Here is a 12710-nt window from a genome sequence, read left to right as displayed (position 1 = left end):
CCAGACCTCTCAGATGGTCAGTGTGAGGGGCGCCCAGTACCCTCACGCCAGGCATGAACCTGGGCTGATCCCGGGGTGGCTGGTCCCTCGCACCCCATACCTGCAGCCCCTACACAGCCCCCATGGTGGAGGGGACACTTTCAGAGTGGGCGTCTCGCACCCAGCCTGGCTCTCACCCCGCCCGCTGACCCACGTGGAGGCCCGGCCCGTGGAAGAGAGGCCCAGAGCCACAGGGAAGGGCTCGCTCACCTCTTTGAACTTGCCCTCCTGGTGCAGCCGGTGAATGTGAGCCAGCACGGGGCTCCGGTCTGCGTCCTGCAGCTGGAAGATGCTGACCAGTGGCTCCACAAGGCTGGGGGGGCCCTCGGTGAGCAGCCGGACCGCACGGGCCTGCAGCGGCTTCAGTGCTCGGCCGCCCTGGAAGCCCCAGACCCAACCTCAGTGGAGGCGGCAGCTGTGGCTGGGGTCTTGAGGCCTGGGTGGGCCTGGTGCGGGGCAGCCAGTGCCTGCAGCCTCAGGCTGGTGGGTGGACGTTGCGGGTGGGCAGGGGCACAGACAAGGGAGTTGAGGCTGCCTGGCACATGCCTGTCAGAGGCCCAGAGCCCCATCCACCATTGGTGACCCCCGGTGGGCTGCCGGAGCAGGGTCAGGTGGGTGTGGGGCCCCGTGTGGAGGGCTGGACGGGGTGAGAAGGGGTGCGACTTGGGAACAGGCCGTGGGCCGAGGGTGGGGCTCACCTGGGCGGGCCCCGGGTGTGGCTGTGCCTGTAGCCAGCGCTCCAGCTCGCGGGCCACCCAGGCCTCCAGCGAGGGGTCCCGTCCCCCACAGCCCCGACTGGCATCCAGCATGTCCAGGAGAGTGGTGAGCGGGTTGTCCAGGGCAGCGAACCATTTCCAGGCTTCCTCCCGGAGCTGTGGAGACGCAAGGCCCCACTGTGGTGAGTCCTCACCGCCAGCCCTCCCACCAGAACGGAGCTGCCCCGCCTTCCCTGCCAGCTGCCCCGGGACTGGGCACAGGGGCCGGCCAGGCGGATGGTCCCGCAAAGGCCAGGCTTGATCCCCGGGCCAGAAGCTGGGTGGCAGCCCCCTGCACCCTGACCGCCCGCGTGGCATGCATGGGATGTGGCAGTGGGCCCAACAAACGACAGGAGACAGAAAAAAAGGAAGAAAAACCCAAACTGAAAAGCGCCTTTTGTTTGCTTTTCTAGAGACACATGAGAGCTGAGCGACCGGAACAAGAGCAGGTGTGTCTCCACCACCACGTCCAGGGGACAGCGAGCGTCACGGTGTCCTTCATGTGACCAGCGGGGCCCTGGGCACGGCCAGCCCCTCACCTCCAGCCCCACAGAGGCTGTGCAGGCAGCCATGGGCCAGGGCAGGGGCTGGAGGAAGAGAATCCCCGCTCAAGGCCCCAAAGAAGAAAGGCTTTTCCCAGGAGGCCCCTGTCCTGGGACCGGGGTGTCATGGCGCTGAGTGCGGAGCGTTGCCAGGGGGAGGGCTGCCTCGAGGACCCTGTGAGCCCGCGGAGCCCCCCTCCCGGACACGGGCAGAGCGCAGGGCCAGCTCTTCCCTCTGAGGTGTCCGGTCTCCCCTGGACGGACTCTCCCGTGCCGACTCACAGAGGCCTGGGAAGGGCACGGGAGGTGGCGTGTCCTCCGGAGGTCAGGCCCTGCTCCCTGGCCGGCCCGGGGCTCTGCCCTCGACAGCTGGGGTCAGCTCGCTCACCCTCCCCCAAAAAGCCCTGCAGAGCAGCGGCTTCCAGGGCCCCCGTCCTGCTGCTACTAGACATGGGGCCTCGACCTAAAGCACTCAGAGAAGGGGTCTGGGAAGAGACACTGCTTCACACCCGAAGCGGAAACGGCCGGGCACCTTCCCCAAGACCACTAAGGAGCGGGCAGTCCCCCCCAAACTTCCCCGAGACCCCTGAGGAGTGGGCAGTCCCCCCACCTTCCCTGAGACCCCGGAGGAGCAGGCAGTCCCCCCGCACCTTCTCCGAGACCCCTGAGGAGCAGGCAGACCCCCACACCTTCCCCAAGACCCCTGAGGACCGGGCAGACCCCCACACCTTCCCTGAGACCCCTAAGGAGCGGGCAGTCCCCCCCCACCTTCTCCAAGACCCCCAAGGAGTGGGCAGTCCCCCCCACCTTCCCTGAGACCATCATGGACATGGCTGTCACCCGGCCAGGTGCCGAGACAGGAGCTGCGCCCTGGGGGTCTGCAGGCCCAGCTGAGCCCTGGGGGGGTCTGCAGGTCCGGCTCCCGCGGTGCAATCATGAACGCCCGGATCTGCTCTGGTGTGGCCCAGAGAGCACAGACCTCCCTGAAGCCCCTTGAGCTCCCCAGGGCCCTGCTGACAAAGGGCCGCATCTCAGTTCCCCCACCACGTGACTGAGCAGCGGAGACATGGTCATCAGCGAGGCCAGGGCCCCGCTGCCCTCTGACAGTCTCACCTGGGCCCCGCTGCCCTCTGACGCTCTCACCTGGGCCCCACTGCCCTCTGACGCTCTCACCTGGGCCCCTTTGCTCTCTGACGCTCTGACCTGGGAAAGCGTTCTTTCAGCCCAAGGCCCCTGGCGTCACCCGCTTCCTGTCTGTGTGAGCCTTTCCCTCACAAACACCTCTGCTGTGCTCAGCCCGGGGCTCAGGGCCCACCGTCGGGTGGCAGGTCTCAGCAGGGACATGGCCGTGGCCCCCAGGCGGGCTCCCAGGATGCTCCTGGAGCGACATCCACTCACGTCTTTGTGACTTTAAACCACTGTTCTCTGGCTACTCAGCAGGGCTCTCGAGAACGAAACACGGACTCTCCCTCGAGCATCAAGTGAATGCTCTGTCTGTAAAGACCCCAGGAAGGGACAGGTCTGCGGGGCACCAGGCACAGTGAGCACAGGGGAGACCCCAGCCTGCCTTGGGTACCGACACACAGGGCAGGGGCCCCCAGGGTGTTTGCGCCTGTGCTCAGGGGGTCCGACTTGGGGACGCCTCTGGGCCTGGCCCTCGGCCACCAGAAAGGAGAGCTGCACTGAGATGAGCTCCTGTGAAAACCGCTGGAATCACGAGGAGCACCCACGGGGCGAGACGACCACCGCGGGGCGATCAAAGCTCCAAGAGCAAAGGACGACAAGCTACCAGCTTGGGAATGAAGACAGAAAACAAACACGTCTGAAACTATGAGAGAGAAGAGCAATCAGCCCTAAGTGAAGGATAAGACACAGTGGCCCTAACCTGAGGCTGCGGCCCTCGGGGGATCGCACACACCGGGCCCGGCATCCCCAGCCACGTGGCCCCGTGGCCCGGGCTCACGAATGGCCCCTCGCCCTGCTCCCGGGCGTGCTGGGCACAGCGTCCATGCCGACGGCCCTTCAGGCCCGGCGCTGAGGCTCCCGCTGACCCCTCCCTCCCTCCTTCCCGCCTTCTGGCCCCCCTCCCCTTCCTGACCCCCACCCAGCTGGGACCTGGGCACAGCCCCTCCTTCCTACCCACATTCAGGAGTGAAGGCACGGCCCCCCGACTGCAGTGGGCTTGGGCCAGAGCCCAGAGAGCCTGTTAGCACAGTCGGGTTCCTCCCCGTGGGGCTGGGGTGCGCCCAGGAGTGAGTGTTCCCCGTAGTCTCCAGGGTGCAGGCCTGGCCCCATGTGGGGAGCGCCGCCCTCCCCTGCCTGTCCCCACCCCGGTTCCCCCCTGGGGGGCTCTTAGGCCCCCTGCCTGGCCCCCTCCCGCCCTTTGCCTGTTCCTCTAGCGCCGGCCGATCCCCTCTGAAAGGCTAGACCATAGACCCTGCTGGGTCCCAGTTCTTTCCCCACAGGGCAAAGCTCCCAGGAGTCCTGCAGGGTCAGCCCTGCGACCCCCTCGCATCCTGAGGCCCCTGCCCTGGGCTGCGCTGGCCTCCAGGGCCCCCTGCTCGTCTGAACCCCCTGGGGCTCAGCGTCCCCCACTCCCTCCCAGCCCAGCCCAGGCATCCGTCCCATCCCTCGAGGCCCTGCAGGGACCCCACCCCCGCCTTGCTGCTGGGCCTCAGGCCTCACGCATGTCTCACAACACTGGGCAGTGTGCGCTGGCCGTGAGCAGGGGCCCAGGACGTGCGTGCTCTCCTGGTGGGACACCAGTCATGAACAGGGGACTCGGAGCAGTTACACAGACGACCACAGAACAAGCCCGGCCCCCACAGAAGCCAGAGCACAGACCAGGTGCCTTCCCAGCCAGGAACGCGGGCTGACGGATATCAACACACGGCCCAGCGTCTCTCTGGAAATGAAGAACACGCTGGTCAAGGAGACACAGTGAAAATCAGACAGCAGGAAGGATGACGGAAGCCCAGACATCAAACGAAGACAACAGGCTCACGCGGAGGTGGGGAGGGAGAGGCGGCATGGGCGACAGTCGCCTGGGCCCACTGCTTGAGGTCAGTCCTGGAGAGGGGCGGGGGCAGGGGCCGTGCCACCCTCGGGGTCGCAGAACCGGAGGGGCCTGGGCCCAAGCTGTGCTGACGCACAGGAAGCGGGCACTCCCCTGGGAAACAGGTCCGGAAGTGGAAACTCTGCCGGAGTCGCCCCAGGGAGACCTGGGTTTCACAGCACGTTCCCAGCCCCTGGCCCAGTCCAGGCGGAGCCCTTCAGCGCCCAGCCTCAGGGAACAGACAGGCGGCTCCCCCAAGCTGCTTCAGCTCCACCCACAGGAAACGCAGTCTCCCCCCACAACAGGCAGGCCCGTCTAGGCGGGAAGGCCTCACAGCCCCGCGGCCCAGCTTCCTGAGTCGCCCTCAAAGCCACAGGCACGGAACCGGGAAATCAAGAAACTTCTGGCTTTTGCAGAAGCACTGTATTTCTCCAGCTAACAACCGGAGCCGGCTGTTCACAGGCCCGTGCGGGTCGGGGGAGGCGGCAGGCAGATACCTGCCCGAGGCCACGCAGCTTGGCCCGCAGGGGCTTGTCCAGACAGAAGGCTGCCCTGTGCCCTGGGAAGCCCCGTGAACCTCTCAGGCTCACAGGCAGGCCTCCCCTGAAGGCCCGTGGCCTTCCTGGAGCTCACCAGCCCTGGGGTCCTGGGGGCGGGGGCGGTGGGGGTAGGGAGGCCAGGCTGGCCCGAGAGGATGGGCACCCCCCAGCCACACGTGGTTCCCGCGCCCCCAGGGACCAGGGCAGCCTCAGTCCTTGGGGCCTCGAGGGAGCTCGGTGCAGGGAGGAGCGGCCGAGGGCCAGTATGGGCGCCACCTGGGCTGAGGCAGAGCTGCCGTCCTGCAGGGCCTCCGTGGGACCGGTGTGCGGGGCCCAGAGCCGCGGAAGGCCCTGGCTGCCTGCCGGCCAGACCACACACGGCTGTCCTCTGAGCCTTCGGGCAGAGGAGGCAAAGCGCGAGGCCCGCCAGGTGCCCCCTGCTGCCTGCAGGCTGGTGGTGGGTACTGCCTTCTCCTGCTCCGTGCGTCCAACAGGCCTTGTCTCCCGGCCCCAACCCCACGCGACCCGCAGAACATTCGATGAGGCAGCTCACCTGTCGCAGCTCCCGAGTAGACCACAGCGTCTGCAGGGTCTGCAGGAACAGGCGCGGGTCCTGGCCTGGGGGGACAAGGAAGGGCTGTGGAGAGGCTGCGTGTGGCGGGGAGCATGGCCCTGCGGCCTCTCCCTAGGGCTGGCCTGCTCCCCAGGCAGGGGGGCTTCCCACAGTGCCCGCTGGGGGGCTTCCAGCTCAGCTCAGGGAGCCCGGACTCGCGTTCCCACTGCAGTGGGCCCCTGGTCTGTGTGAGCAGGGAGGCTTGCGGTACTGACCTGGCTGGGTGGCGACCCCCATCCATGGCCCACTGTCTGGCCTCTGACCCCTGCTGAGGCCCAACGTAGTCCCGGCCTCTGCCTCCCCATCTTCCCTCTGCCCTGTCCTGCCCCTGGTGAGTCCCACCCAGGCCCGAGCCCCAAAGCCTCTCCACCCCCTGCTGCAGAGCAGGGCGTGGGGTCCCAGAGTGGGCGCCTGCTCAGCCCAGTGCGGCCCGGGGCGGCGGGGGTCCAGGTCACTCTCAAGCTGGAAGAGTCGGTGCCCTCAGGCCAGGTCCCAGGTTAGGGCCAAGAAGGGCCGGCTGTCCGGGAAAGGTCACCGCTGCCTACTCTGGGCTTGGGAAAGGAAGCCGCTTCTGAGGCCAGGGCCTGGGGACCAGCTCTGAGCTGCCCGTGGCCACCAGCGCCCCCTGGCTGCCTGCCTCCTGGGCCTCTCCCTCACCCTCTGCCCTGCCAGCAGGGCTCCTGCTCCCCATGCCCTCCCCCTCACCGCAGCCCCCCAGCCTCCACAGCACCTCCCCGCCAACCCACCCCACCTCCACCCCCCTGCCCCAGCCTGAGCCTGCGGCCCCAGCGCATCTTGCGTTGCAAGTTCTGCTGCACAGGTGTGGGGCTGTCACCTGGCCAGCCCCCCGAGAAGCTGCAGACCTGGTTCTTTCCCATCAGGGGCCATCGCCCAGAGCCCAGGGAGGGTGGACATGAGACCCGCCAACGGGGACGGTGCTCCTGGGGTGCCCCCGCCCCAGTCCAGGTGGGAGGACCATCTGGCCCTTAGCCAGGATCTCGGGGTCGGACTCCGGACCGTCGGTCCACATCTGGGGAAGCAGGAGCCCAGGTGGCCGCAGCTGCGAGGCCACTCGAGAGTCAAGGGGCAAGGGGCAGCAGCTGCTCTTCAGGGAGCTGGACGGACGGATGGAAAGACAGGAGACCCAAGCCACAGGCCCCGAGGACGCAGCCTCGCAAAGAAGACGGGGGCCGTGGGGAACCCCAGAGGCCACAGGAGGGTCTGTCCCAGAAGGCAAGGCCGGCTGATCACGGAAGGCGCGTCTGCCCTGCTCACTCTGCAGTACAGGAGGAAAGCCACCCGACCCTCTCCCCGGACGCACAGTGTCCCGTGTAACTGCGATAACTTGTGAGGACTAGTTCTAGTTACAATTGAAGATACAACCCAGCAAACTAGGAAGAGAAGGAACGTCCTCATGCAGATTAAAGGTGTCTATAAAAACCCTCAGCAGACAGAGGCCTCAGTGATGAAAACGTCCCCCTGAAACGGAAACACTAGGAGGAGCCCGCTGTCTGCTTGACATGGTGTGGGGTGATGCCAGTGCAGACAGACAGAAGGAAAGTGTAAGGCCAAGAACTCAGAGGAAAATTAAACATCGGCACTCGGATAAATACACTCTGCTCCCTTCAGACAATGGACTGTCTGAAGCAGGAAGGGATGAGCTATCAAGCTGTGAGAAGACACGGAGGAAACTTGCATACAAGCTACTGAGAGACACCTCTATACACAGGATGATCCTAACTCTATGAGGTGCTCCACCTGATGGGGGGACTGTGTGTGAAGGGGGACTGTGTGTGACGGGGGTGGATAGTGTCTGATGAAGGGACTGTGTGTGATGGGGGACTGTCTGATGGGGGGACTGTGTTTGATGGGGGGACTGTGTGTGACGGGGGTACTGTGTGTGACGGGGACTGTGTGTGATGGGGACTGTCTAACGGGGGACTGTTTCTGATGGGGAGGACTGTGTCTGACGGGGGTACTGTGTCTGACGGGGGTACTGTGTGTGATGGGGGGACTGTGTGTGATGGGGAGGACTGTGTCTGACGGGGGTACTGTGTCTGACGGGGGTACTGTGTGTGACAGGGGGACTGTGTGTGACGGGGGGACTGTGTGTGATGGGGGGACTGTCTAACGGGGGACTGTTTCTGATGGGGAGGACTGTGTCTGACGGGGTACTGTGTCTGATGGGGACTGTGTGTGATGGGGACTGTGTGTGATGGGGAGGACTGTGTCTGATGGGGGTACTGTGTCTGATGGGGGGACTGTGTGTGATGGGGAGGACTGTGTCTGATCGGGTACTGTGTCTGACGGGGTACTGTGTGTGACGGGGACTGTGTGTGATGGGGGACTGTGTGTGATGGGGACTGTGTGTGATGGGGACTGTCTGATGGGGACTGTGTGTGATGGGGACTGTCTGATGGGGACTGTGTCTGATGGGGGGACTGTCTGATGGGGGGACTGTGTGTGATGGGGGCCTGTTTCTGATGGGACTGTTTCTGACGGGAGGACTGTGTCTGACGGGGAACTGTGTGTGATGGGGACTGTGTGTGGCGGGGGACTGTTTCTGATGGGGAGGACTGTGTCTGACGGGGGTACTGTGTGTGACGGGGTTACTGTGTGTGACGGGGGGACTGTGTGTGATGAGGGACTGTCTGACAGGGACTGTTTCTGATGGGGGACTGTGTGTGGACGGGGGACTGTGTCTGACGGGGGACTGTGTGTGGGGGACTGTTTGTTTTTGATGGGGAGGACTGTGTCTGACGGGGGTACTGTGTCTGACGGGTACTGTGTCTGACGGGGGTACTGTGTGTGACGGGGGACTGTGTGATGGGGACTGTTTCTGATGGGGGGACTGTGTGTGACGGGTTTACTGTGTGTGACGGGGACTGTGTGTGATGGGGACTGTCTAACAGGGGACTGTGTCTGATGGGGAGGACTGTGTCTGACGGGGGTACTGGTACTGTGTGTGACAGGGGACTGTGTGTGACAGGGGACTGTGTGATGGGGGGACTGTGTGTGATGGGGACTGTGTGTGATGGGGACTTTCTGATGGGGAAGACTGTGTCTGATGGGGTACTGTGTCTGACGGGGTACTGTGTGTGATGGGGACTGTGTGTGATGGGGAGGACTGTGTCTGATGGGGTACTGTGTGTGATGGGGACTGTGTGTGATGGGGAGGACTGTGTCTGACGGGGTACTGTGTCTGACGGGGTACTGTGTGTGGGGGGACTGTGTGTGATGGGGACTGTGTGTGATGGGGACTGTGTGTGATGAGGGGACTGTGTGTGATGGGGGACTGTGTGTGATGGGGACTGTCTGATGGGGACTGTGTGTGATGGGGACTGTCTGATGGGGACTGTGTGTGATGGGGACTGTGTGATGGGGAGGACTGTGTCTGATGGGGGTACTGTGTCTGACGGGGTACTGTGTGTGACGGGGGACTGTGTGTGATGGGGACTGTGTGTGATGGGGACTGTGTGTGATGGGGGACTGTCTGATGGGGACTGTGTGTGATGGGGACTGTCTGATGGGGACTGTGTGTGATGGGGACTGTCTAACGGGGGACTGTGTCTGATGGGGACTGTCTGATGGGGACTGTGTGTGATGGGGACTGTGTGTGATGGGGACTGTCTGATGGGGGACTGTGTCTGATGGGGACTATCTGATGGGACTGTGTGTGATGGGGACTGTGTGTGATGGGGCCTGTTTCTGATGGGACTGTTTCTGACGGGGAGGACTGTGTCTGACAGGGGAACTGTGTGTGACGGGGGGACTGTGTGTGACGGGGGGACTGTTTTTGATGGGGAGGACTGTGTGTGATGGGGTACTGTGCGTGACAGGGTACTGTGTGTGATGGGGACTGTGTGTGGCCGGGGACTGTGTGTGTGGGGACTGTTTTTGATGGGGAGGACTGTGTCTGACGGGGGTACTGTGTCTGACGGGGGTACTGTGTGTGACGGGGTTACTGTGTGTGACGGGGGGACTGTGTGTGTGAGGGACTGTCTGAGGGGACTGTCTGATGGGGACTGTTTCTGATGGGGGACTGTGTCTGATGGGGACTGTGTGTGATGGGGGACTGTTTGTGATGGGGAGGACTGTTTTTGATGGGAGGACTGTGTCTGACGGGGTACTGTGTGTGACGGGGTTACTGTGTGTGATGGGGGGACTGTGTCTGATGGGGGCACTGTGTGTGATGGGGGGACTGTCTGACGGGGGGACTGTTTCTGATGGGGAGGACTGTGTCTGATGGGGGTACTGTGCGTGACAGGGGTACTGTGTGTGACGGGGGGACTGTGTGTGATGGGGGGACTGTCTGACGGGGGGACTGTTTCTGATGGGGAGGACTGTGTCTGACGGGGGTACTGTGTCTGACGGGGGTACTGTGTGTGACGGGGTTACTGTGTGTGACGGGGGGACTGTGTGTGATGAGGGGACTGTCTGACGGGGGGACTGTTTCTGATGGGGGGACTGTGTCTGACGGGGGGACTGTGTCTGATGGGGGGACTGTGTCTGATGGGGGGACTGTGTCTTACCCCTTTTTCCAGTAGGGTGGGCTTTAAGGCCCAAAGACTTCACATAATGGGGGCCTCTGGGAAAAGCGTGGTGTTCGTGTTGAGGACGCCTGGGCAGCAGGGCAGCCCTTTTTTTAGGTTTAGTGTTTAGGCACCTGCTGTCGCCCCCTTGGAGAGTCTGTTGGAGCAGGATGTATACCTCAGAGGACCCTAAGGAGATGCCCGGGGCCCTGGGTGTGTGGGCACAGAGGCTGGACCAGAGCTCCGTCCACATCACCTGCCGAAGGCACTGCACTTTTGCTCACATGTTGGAGGCTCCCCCTCCCATAGTGTGCCCACTCAGGGACCCAGCCCAGCATGGAGACAGCCCCTCAGGATGCTCAGGGTAGCAGGAAGGGGACCACTCTCAACTGGACACAGGGTCTTGGCCTGGGAGGAGCCCCTGCTTTTCCAGCCTCGGTCTCCTCTCCGTGTCACCATCTGTCTTTCTGGGGGGGGGCACTTCATATCAGACTTCACATGGCCCTGCGTCTGCCCCAACCACATCACCAAACACAGCAGATGCGCAGAAAGCAAGCCCTGCTGAGCCCGCAGACACTGCCCGAGAGGAGTTCGGGGTTTCTGGAGGAGAATCCAGGGCTGAGAGCCTGGGGTCTCTTGGGGCTGGGGGCCACGTGGGGGCCAGTGTGGGTGCTCCTGCTCTTCAGACACCTGTCGGTCCCCCTGCTTCTGCCTTCTCCGCCGGACGGATGAGATGCCTTGTGTCCATATTTGGTGTGGGGCACAGTGAAGGCTCCAGAGAAATCCACCTGCCCCTGCGCACCCAGCTCCACCCACACCTGGGCTCCGTCCTCCTCCCAGAAGTTTATGTCCAGTCACGGCTGACCTTCAGTGTTAGTCATCAGGCAAGCGGCCAGCAGGCAGGCCTCCATGGGACGACGGGCTCACGTTTCCCAGGCAACGGGAGGTGAGCCCACGGCCCCCAGGGCAGGAGGCCATGGCAGCAGCCAGTGGCCTGCCCCCGCCCATACCCGAGGCCGCTCTCCGTGCCCCAGGCCCGCACCACCCCAATGCCTCCCACCTGGTGTCCCTGCCCTGTGCACGGACCCCACACACCCACCCCCGGCCCACCCTGCACTTCCCAGCTGGACCTGGGGCCGTGAGGGGCACACGCTGACCCACGGGACTCACCACCAGCGGGGTCACCGGCAGCAGGCTTTTCTTCTGGGTCTCCAGGGTCCATTCTCAGGGAAGATGCAGGAGCTGCTGGAGACCAGTGGAGACAGTCAGGCTGCAGGCTCCACACACAAGGGAGAGACCCTGAAGGGCAGCCACGCAGGGCCCACTTCTGTGGTTGGGAGGCAAGGTCTCGGGCGGCCGCAGCTTCCCTACTGGAGTCTGCCCCACGGGCGCAGCCAGCTCTGGGTCATCCAGGCTGACAGCAAAGCACTGCCGTTCCCAGGTGGCCAACAGGCTCCTGACAACATGCATTTTGCTTTTCCACATTTAGGGAAACGGGCCAGTTTGTCCTCATTTGCGGTGTGGTCTGTATCACGAGACTGTCGCAGCGCCTCTGTTTAGACCCGGGTCCTGACACAGGCCTGGATCAAGGGGTCCCCCATCTGCCCCCGTGTCGTCTGCTCCCCAACCCACTCCGCCGCCCCGCAGGCCACCACTCCCACAAGCTTTGTACGTTTACTGGCAAACTTCTCTCTAACAGGCTGATACAGCTGTTTGCTGACTCTCCAGTCTTACACTGACTGACCAAGCTCAAGGTGAGAACCCACCCCCAGCCCACGAGCCTGGAAACAGCTCTCTGAGGGTTTCCACTGAGTCTTCATGGGAGCCACAGGCAGAGCCCGGCTGAGCTGGCGTGAACGCCAGGTGCTTCTCTGCCTTGTCCATTTGCTCCAGACTTGTGTCAGGCCGGAGCAACTCCTGCTGCAAACAGTGTCCACTGGACACGTTTTAGGCCAGCTTCTGGACGAGAGGCCATGTACAAATGTGCTTCCTGCCATCGAGCGATGCCCAGGGTTGGGGAGGGATGGGCCAGTTCCCAGCTAGTGGCAGTAGCCCAGCTAAGACCACTGACCTGGAGCCTGGCAAGCAGAGCCTCCCACTGAGTAGAGGAGTCTGCAGCCCAGGCACCAGCTGGAAGGGCTGTTGGGGCCAGAAGTGCAGGTGAGAATGCAGGACCCCCAGAGCTCCCAGAGGCAGCTGTCCCTGGGCCGAGAGTTCGTCAGAGACACGAGTGGTCAAGCGATGCTGCTCACTCAGGGACCCATCCCAGTGACCACAGCGAGTGAGACCCACTGTAGACCCGTGCTGCCAACCCAACCGTGTAACCAGGCCCCTAAGCCCCAGCAAGTCCACGGGACACTTTGTAGGCTGAACCTCTCCAAGATAAAGATCTACCCGAACACAGGTCCATCTAGTCAAAGCTATGGTTTTTCCAGTAGTCATGCACAGATGTGAGTTGGACCATAAAGAAAGCTGAGCACCGAAGAATTGATGCTTTTGAACCGTGGCTTTGGAGAAGACTCTTGAGAGTCTCTTCGACTGCAAGGAGATTCTACCAGTCCATCCTAAAGGAGATCAGTCCTGACTATTCATTGGAAGGACTGAGGCTGAAGCTGAAACTCCAATACTTTGGCCA

The 12710-nt window shown here is 63.3% G+C and overlaps 1 protein-coding gene across 4 annotated transcripts in view; it reads right to left on the bottom strand.

The window, feature by feature from the left end:
* The window catches only part of EXD3 (exonuclease 3'-5' domain containing 3), a 79615-nt gene that overhangs the window by 50990 nt on the left and 15915 nt on the right, over nucleotides 1-12710 (bottom strand). For 3 of the 4 annotated variants that reach the window (XM_070378594.1, XM_070378596.1, XM_070378597.1), the window contains exons 3-6: nucleotides 11246-11317; nucleotides 5484-5548; nucleotides 738-911; nucleotides 250-417 (exon numbers count right to left, since the gene is read on the bottom strand). In XM_070378594.1, the coding sequence (XP_070234695.1) occupies nucleotides 250-417; nucleotides 738-911; nucleotides 5484-5548; nucleotides 11246-11297 (459 nt within the window). In that variant the 5' untranslated portion in view covers nucleotides 11298-11317. Of the gene's footprint in view, nucleotides 1-249; nucleotides 418-737; nucleotides 912-5483; nucleotides 5549-11245; nucleotides 11321-12710 lie in introns of all 4 variants that reach the window. The other variant, XM_070378595.1, reaches the window with a different exon arrangement.

Source organism: Bos mutus, chromosome 11 (genome assembly GCF_027580195.1).
Source record: "Bos mutus isolate GX-2022 chromosome 11, NWIPB_WYAK_1.1, whole genome shotgun sequence".
Taxonomy (NCBI): domain Eukaryota; kingdom Metazoa; phylum Chordata; class Mammalia; order Artiodactyla; family Bovidae; genus Bos; species Bos mutus.
The sequence above is the reverse complement of the archived record's forward strand: the minus strand, read 5'-3'. Positions and strand labels throughout refer to the sequence as shown.